Genomic DNA, 8,882 nt, shown 5'->3' on the forward strand with positions numbered 1-8,882 from the left:
TCAACTTTATTATTATATATAGATTTTTTAAGAAGTGTGTCAAGTCAAACATTAACAAGTAAAGATGAATGGGGGTATTTAATTTTGGCTGGAAAATTACCCTAGTAAATTTTTTTGCATTTCTGATTTAATTAAGCGCTAGCGTCAACTTTTACTTTGTTAGACCATGTTATGTCACACTCAAATTAGAACACACATAAATTGAATTTCACATATGTATTTGCATATTTTTAAAATTCTCAAAAAAAAAAAAAAAAAAACACCGGTGATATTTCTCAGCCAAATTTACACATTCTTAATGCGGAAACAATAGGAGTCTTACATCGTCAAAGTTCGAAGGAATAAAATTTCTTTTGAACCATCTTTATCTCATAAACTAATTTTTGAGTTGAATTAAATCTAATATTAATTTTCTCATCATAAAAACGAAAATAAATAAATAAAAAGAAGTAGAGGCCCAAAAAAGTTCACTTGTTTTAAATATATAAAAAAGCGTCACATAATTAGTGAAATAATAGGAGTACGTAAAATTAAGGAATTCATGAATTAATGATATTAGCTGGTGGATTCTTTAGTGGTTAATTATCCGATAATCTTCGAAAAGCTATTGAAGATAATTAAATCCTCTCTATACTAAATATATATAGCCAGAGTAATTTGTATTATAAGAACATATAAAGTATGATTTAACGGTGAAATGTGCTCATGTATTATTATTCCAAATTTAAGTAATTTTTGTCAACTTTTGATTTAATATTATCCTCCGTAGAAAGAGATTTCTTTCTTGTCCTTTAATTTTTACATACGGAGTTCCAACTAGAGAGCAATTTTAAATCATAATAAAAAATTGAGGGATAAAACTACACTTGTTTTTTCTCAAATTTTTTTGGATATGTACAAGTCCACTAGATCACGTTGGAGCTCCAACCTCCATTAATTACAAGTGTAATAGGAATTATACATTTTTTTTTAACAAATACTACGTAATTCATCTGTCCAATTTATATAACACATTTCGTTTCTTGAGAGTTAAACAATTTAAGTTTGATAGAGAATTTGCTCATGGAATTTTTAAAAATTTTAAAATGAAATCTAAATATTTGTAGACTGCATAAAAAGTACTATAAGTCACAATATTGACAATTAAAAATATTTAAAAGATACATGAAAAATTTATTGTCAAAGATAGACTTATTTGACTATCGAAATTTAAAATATGTCATGTAAATTAAAAGAGTAATAGAATTTCGAGCATTTAAGTTTGTCATGGTAGGATTGGAGGTTATCCCAAACGAAAAATCAAATGCAGACACACTTGTTGTCCAATTTGTCTATATGAATTGATAGTGAAGTAGTAAATCTCCAATTTCTACACAAACTTTGGAACATATGCATGTGATACACAGTTCTTGATTAATTTTCCTGACCAAATTAAACTAACCACGTTTAATAAATCATCCTAAACCAACAAATAATAGTGTAAAAGATCAAAATCAAACATGTTGACAAAGAGGGATGAAAATAACAACTCATAAGTACTAAAGGCTGATATTTTATTTTGGGCAATGCTAAATTGCCAGAAAAATTGGCCAGAATTTGGCTAGAAATTTAAAAAAATTATAATATTTTTTTATTTTAAAATAAATTGATTTTTTTTTCATTTTTTAATTAAAAAGTATTAAAGTTAAAAGGATAAAAATGTTCAAAAAGGTAAAATAACAAAATACCATTCGGGGCAATTTCTGGCCAAATTTTCTGGCCAAAAGAATTTTTCCTTTTATTTTATTTCTTGAATTTGGAAATAAATGGTTAAATATGGATGAAAGCAACAAATGATTCAACAAAGACCATAAGGTATACGACAATAATTTTAGCCTCCTAGACATCAGCGTGTTTCTACATGACTTGTATTTTCCATGTCACAATTTGACTTAATAACATGCTTTTAGCCTTCTCAATATTAATGTTTCTTGCTTCTACAATTCAAATTAGGTTAACGTACTGAAGTAGGTCCATTTTTAGTCGGAGATGTTGGGTTTTAAAAAGTGTGAATGGAAAATGAAGAGTTACGATTTTTATGAAGAGTTGTGACTTTAATGAAAAATTGCGACTTTTATGAAAAATTGTGATTTTTATGAAAAGTGGAGACTTTTATGAAATGTTGCGACTTTTATGAAAGGTTGTGACGTTTATGAAAAGTTGTGACTTTTATGAAAGGTTGTGACCTTTCCAAAAGATTGTGACTTTTCCAAAGAGTTGTGACATTTCTGGTAAGGTACAATAAGAACTTTTTCACACTACCCTTTGTTTTCTATAAATTGAGGAATTTCCTCTCATTTTAAGAGAACCAATTATCTGAACTTCTTCTACTACTACTATTAAATCTGGTATTCTAAGTGTACTTTACTGCCGTTGAGTGGTTCACTGATACCGTGATTTTAGGTACTGATGCACCGGTGAGTAAGATCGTTTTATCCTGAGAGAATATATTTCATTAACCTCGGATACTTGATGAGAATAATTTTCTTAAGGGGACGCTGTGCATTCAGTGGGCTCGATTTTCTTTTTTGAGAAAAATATTTAGTATATTGTTTCTAATCTGTTTCTGATTCTATTTTCTCTACTGGTTTGATTTTCTAGTTTTGAAAATGCTCTTTAAACTTTGTTGTTTCTTATCAAGTTCTTCAAAGTTTTTATTTAATTATCTTAGAAATACAAGATGAACAACAAGAGATTCAAGAAATCCAAGACAATAATCCTCTCATTTTTTATTTAAATAACGGAAGTAGAGAAATGTCCACCTTATGTTGTGTAATGTACCATATTTTTGTCCTCCTACTCTTTCACATTTTTAGACCTATACATATACTCATTTTCATAGTTATACCTTGTAATAATGTATTTAATCTTAGTAATGATAACAGTATTATTAGGAGCTAAAAGATATTAATTAAGAGAGGTTTGTCCTATATATTCCATAATGTGTCAATTGGGTGAATTAAGAAAAAAGAGGGATGGGATTTGTCTCGTTTTTTGGGTCCAGTGAGGGCTCTCAGCGCAGTGAACTACCTTAAAAAATAAAGAAAAAATTATGGTCGATAAGGTTAGATTAGTCAAAGCCATTGAAATTTTGATTTTAAACATAGAAAAAAATTGTTTTGTTATTAATCATTTAAGTCATCCACGGCCTCTTAAAGTTATTCACATAATTCATTTAGACACCTCAACTATGACTCTTACCTATTAGACACTTTAATATTAGCGAATATTTATCTATTGAACATAAAATGACAACTAGCTTTACAAATGTTGTGCGTGTAATTCACACACTTTCTTAAAAAAATCACGAATAGAATTACGACACGTGACACATGGGTCCAAATTTTTAATTTTGAAAAATGAAAAATATTTTCAGCCTTTAATAATCTAGAAAAATAAATTGAAAAAAGAATAAAAAAGAAAATTTCTCCCCCACTTAATCCATTGCCCTTTCTTCTTCATCTTCTTCCCCGTCACTACACCATGATGCCTTACTGATAACAAAAAAGAAAATATCTCCCACCAGCCCTAATACACCCACCTAATCTTTTGCCTTTATTTTTCTTCCCCTGTCACCCATTGTATTCTATTCTTCCTGTGATTATTGAGATTTTTGTGAAAATAATCGATGTCGATAAATTATTTCAAAATCGACGATGAAGAGAAATCAAAAGAATATCAATTTTTTTATACCATTTTTAATAAGTTTAATGAATGGTGATGGTTGCTTGATCGGAGTTATTGAAAATAGAGATGCATGAATTTCGGCTAACTTTTTAACTCCAATGGTCCGATTATTTTCCTTCTTCTTGCAAATTCAAATGGTTTGTTTATAACGAAAAATGAAAAAAAATAAGAAGAGCAAAACAAAAGGCAGAGAATTTGAAGTCTTTAAAATGGTGGGTTGAAGAAGAAGAAGAGGACTTGTACATGGGGTGTGGGGTTATTTTCTTTTATAAATAAAGAGATAAATGTTTAATTAAATGAGTTTTTAGTTATTTAATTAATACATGCCAAGTGTCAAGAAAATAAGCACTAATTTATTTTTAAAAATTAAAAGGAAAGGTTAATTCACGGGCTTAGTGAGTTACACTTATTTTGCCACATCAGAGTTTTGTGTTTAATAGGTATATGTTTTGAACAATTTAGGTGTTCAATAGGTACGAGTCCTAGTTGAGGTGTCCAAGTGAATTATGCGGACAACTTTAAGAGGCTATAGATGACTTAAGCCTATATCATATCATATTACATTAAACGTGGGAAGGTTAAGTCTAAAGGTGAATTACAAAAATGCCCTTCGGCTTTCTTAATTAAGTTATCCGCGAAAAAATCATCGATCGAAATTTTATACAATTTCCATAAAAATAAATTATTTGTTATTGTATAGTTAGTAATTAAGCAATGAAAAATGAGTTTACATATGATCCACATTGCAATTCATCGTTCGTAGGTGTGTAACTATACAGAGACTACATATTCATATTTTTTTTTCATAATGGTGTCTTAGTAGTGTAGGGATCTTTCTATCATTCTTCTAAATATCACAATTGTTCCTTTTTTTTAATCTAATAATATATTCTCTTGTCATTTAATTGGATCTATCAAATATAAAATTATTCAAGAAATATTATTAAAAGAAGAGATCTCTTAAAAGAATGATCATAAGTAAAGAAAAGGGACTCAACATGTGCTTTGGTTCATGATTGCATGCAAGAACTTAATTTTGATAGAACATGTTATACTCCTCCCTCTCTTTATCCAAACTTTGTATTTTTACACTTAAATTATTTATTATATTAATATTAGTCATATATACAAAATTAAATTTTATGTCGTGAATCGTGATAAAATAACAAGAATATATGAGATCCGATCATAATAAAAATACCAATACAATAGCAATAAAAGTCAAAGTCATGAACAAGCAACAAATCGTCGGGGTGGAACCTACATTGAGAATAATATCTATAATAACATAATTGGGATATACGTAAATGTGATTTTGTCTGCTCTGAGACTAGACCCCCATAACTTTAAAATCCATCACTAGGATATAAGACATGTTTACTGATAAGTTGAACATTTTTCTTGTGTTGTTTTTGTCGATATGAGACTTTTATCCTAAGCTAAGGTATCACAAGTCAACATGAATTATATCACATTATGTGTCGAGAGTATCTTTAGGCCGTTTTAGACCAATAATATGAGCCTTGCAAAACATAGTCGTTTCCAAATCCAGATGAATATGCAACCGTCAGTACAAGATTATTAAACATAATTACCGAATCAATATATTAATAGTGGCGAAATCAGAAATTTTGTCAAGGACGTTCAAGATTTATTATGTATGTATAAAAAGTAGTTTTTGGCCTATATACAATTTTCTCTATACAAAGTATAAAGTTTGATGAATATTGACCACCTTTCGTTCTACGTAGCTCCACCACTGCGTACAATCATTTATTTTTTCTATTCAACAATGTAAATGTATTACAACAATGTGAATTGATATTAAAGAAGACAGCCTGTACCAGGAAATTAGAATACCATATGAAAATGAAAGAAGCAAGTTGCTTATTATATACTGATCAGTATTTTATTCTCACTACCATAACATAACCACTAGTTTAATTCTCTCTTTTTCTCATTTGCTTAGTGCAATTCTCTGAGCATAAATATACAAAAACTCATGTTAGTGATCACAATAAGCATTTCCAAAACATCCTGAAATCATATCTTGATCATCAAGAGAACATGTCTAGTCAAGGACAAAAAAATGGAGAGGTTTGGTTGACGTGGGAAGATTTGTGGGTGACGGCTTCAAGCTTGAAAGATGGAAACAAAGCCATTCTTAAAGGTTTAACAGGCTATGCAAGGCCTGGTGAGCTCTTGGCTATCATGGGCCCTTCTGGCTGTGGCAAATCCACACTTCTCGACACAATAGCAGGTATATATATTTCACCACTTAGATTTTATATACAATACTGATAGCCACGTAAATAATTTTTACACTATAGTTATCATTTTGTTGACCTGATCGTCAATGATATAGTCGGTGTATACAAGTTCAGCTCCAGTAAACACCCCCACCCAGGCAAACTTATGTTATGTATGTATATTATAATGTCATCAGGGAGATTGGGATCGAACACAAGGCAGAGTGGTAATATTCTAATCAATGGCCGCAGACAAACACTGGCATATGGATCCTCCGTAAGTAAATTTAAGAATCAATTACTGTTTGTGAAACAGTCTAGCTATCAGCAGTGTATTATCTCTTGGAGATCATCAAAAGAAAAAAGTGCAAGTGAGAAAGAAGTTGTTAATATGATTGAGGAAACTTTAAAATCTCAATTCTTGAAGTTGGAATATTAATGGAAGTATTTCAAATATTATAACATTAATAAGATTTGATGAAACCAGGCCTATGTAACTCAAGAAGATACTCTAATGGCAACACTCACGGTAAAAGAAGCCGTATACTACTCAGCTGAACTACAACTCCCAAATTCCATGCCAAAATCAGAGAAAAAACAAATAGCAGACATGACATTGAAGGAAATGGGGTTGCAGGATGCAATGGAAACAAGAATTGGAGGATGGAGCGGGAAAGGAATAAGTGGAGGACAGAAAAGGAGAGATTTTAACGCGCCCAAAACTTCTCTTTCTTGATGAACCAACTAGTGGACTTGATAGCGCAGCGTCTTATTATGTCATGAAAACAATTGCAAGCCAATGTCAGGGGAGAACTATTATTGCCTCAATTCATCAACCTAGCACTGAAGTTTTCAGTCTATTTCATTCTTTATGTCTTCTGTCTTCTGGAAGAACTGTCTACTTTGGCCCTGCTAGTGCAGCAACTGAGGTGAGCATATATATTATTTGAGTTCTTGAAATGTTATACTAAGTTAATCAACAAAATAAAGCCAGCTATAAGAGCAGCCATGTCTACCTCACCTCAACAAATCAATTCGGCAGAAACACCTTTACATGTATTAGCTGCCTAAATTTCAGTGATGATAGGGTAACATATATATATTTACAACATCACAGTGTATATAAGTTAAATCGTTTTCATGTTGTTATAGTCTATTTCCTGTAATTGCTGTTCTGTTTTCTCCCTGCTCCAAAATCTAGCAGATGATGACTACCTTAATGTAGTATGGATTTTGATTACACAAGTATTTAAGTGTGATTATGCAATTCTCTCCTTTATTTTGTTAAGCCTGAGGCTAGCAAATTCATTTATGGAATTGATATGTATGGTGCTGACTGCTGAGTATATGAATTGAGCATGTGAAAATATTTTTTTATAAGGAAAATGGTAAAAAAAAATCTTCTTAAATTATGCATAATTGAACAAAAATACCCTCAATTAATAGTTTGGTCTAAAAATATCCATTTCGTCAATAGTTTGGTAAAAAAATGTTTATATTGTTACTTAAGAGGTCAAAAATGCACTTTTTCTAAATAACTATATTAGGAAAATATATTATTTTATTTCTTTTTAAACACAACTTTTTTTACTAGTAAATTTTCTCAAATAGTTATCTTACTTCAATTCGAAAAAGTTTAAGAAATACAAATATTTTCTATTTTATAAGAAATTTTTTCATCATTATTGAAATGAAATTAATGATAGGTTACTGTGATATTGTGTGTGTGTGTGAGAATGAGATTAAATTTTTTTATTTCCTACTCATTTATCATGATTTTAAAAGAAAATAAACAAGAATAGGGTTGTTTAAAAGTAATAACCCTATTCATTTCTTTTTTCTCCATAGTGCTGTATCACTTATCTTTTTTGTAACTTATAGGCATTCCTCTCTTCCAATTGATGCGAACCTATTTCTTGTCAGTCCATTTCTAAAACACTGAATCGTTCTAAATTTAGAAATAATGTGGTGTAAATTTGTCATCTTATCTTTAATGAGAAGTTTTTATAGTCACACGACGTTAATGTTTAATTAAGATCATAAGTTTTAAAAGTTTTCTAACTATATATAATATGACATGTTTAAAGACATAAAGTAACGAAAATATTCATTTCTTTCTTAAAATTATATGTCCATTCTCATAGGTTCACAAAATATAAACTGCCATTGAGAGAATAGAACAAAATTAGTAGTGGATGGTGTTTTCCTAAATAGAGCAAAATAAATTAAAAATCTAACATGTTGACAAAGAGGGTAATAACAACAAATAAGTAAAGGCTGATATTTTCCTGGATTTGGAAACGTATGGTGAAAATCAGCATATGTAAGACAAACTCACAACAAACTTTATCAAGAAAATCAGACCCTATATATGAGTCTTTATTACATGTATAAGCACTACTAGCTTGTGATTTGTCTCACTACCACAACAAACCAGGGCAGAGCTACCGTGTCTGTTATAGAATATCTAGATTTTTTTCAAGTACAAATATCAAAAACACTACACACTACAATACAATAACTTTCGAGACTCTTCTTAATGTCTATAATTATAAACCAATATTACAGAGTTGAATAATACTACCATGGCAAATCAAGGACCGATCCAGTTTTAACTAGAAAAAGCAATCATAAACCATAGTTAGGGGTATACATGGCCGGGTTGGTTCGGGTTTTTCAAATATCAAACCAAATCATTTGTGTCGAATTTTTAAATCTATAAACCAAACCAAACCAATAAAACTCAGGTTTTTCAAATTTTCGGATTTTTTCGGAAAAGTATTCATACAAACATATAATTTACTTGTACTTCAAATATTTATTTAGTCCTACCAAAATACAACTATCTAAGATGTTTCTTAAAAATATAATACAATATGATATGATTAATGACACTAAAATATCCAA

The 8,882-nt window shown here is 29.9% G+C and overlaps 1 protein-coding gene across 1 annotated transcript; it reads left to right on the forward strand.

Annotated features, from left to right (window-relative positions):
* Positions 1-5,593: 5,593 nt before the first annotated feature.
* On the forward strand, positions 5,594-7,254 carry LOC107061417 (ABC transporter G family member 11-like). The gene is made up of 3 exons (XM_015310616.1): positions 5,594-5,986; positions 6,173-6,252; positions 6,463-7,254. The coding sequence occupies exons 1-3, from the start codon at positions 5,794-5,796 to the stop codon at positions 6,709-6,711; spliced, it is 522 nt and encodes a 173-aa protein (XP_015166102.1). The 5' UTR covers positions 5,594-5,793; the 3' UTR covers positions 6,712-7,254.
* Positions 7,255-8,882: the final 1,628 nt, after the last annotated feature.

Source organism: Solanum tuberosum, unplaced genomic scaffold (genome assembly GCF_000226075.1).
Source record: "Solanum tuberosum cultivar DM 1-3 516 R44 unplaced genomic scaffold, SolTub_3.0 scf00136, whole genome shotgun sequence".
Lineage (NCBI taxonomy): Eukaryota > Viridiplantae > Streptophyta > Magnoliopsida > Solanales > Solanaceae > Solanum > Solanum tuberosum.

Bases quoted from the DNA above. Each gene is read 5' to 3' on its own strand.
- LOC107061417 (XM_015310616.1), top strand. From the start codon at position 5,794: ATGTCTAGTCAAGGACAAAAAAATGGAGAGGTTTGGTTGACGTGGGAA. The intron at 5,987-6,172 runs GTATATATATTT...TAATGTCATCAG, and splicing joins ACTTCTCGACACAATAGCAG to GGAGATTGGGATCGAACACA. The intron at 6,253-6,462 runs GTAAGTAAATTT...TGATGAAACCAG, and splicing joins CACTGGCATATGGATCCTCC to GCCTATGTAACTCAAGAAGA.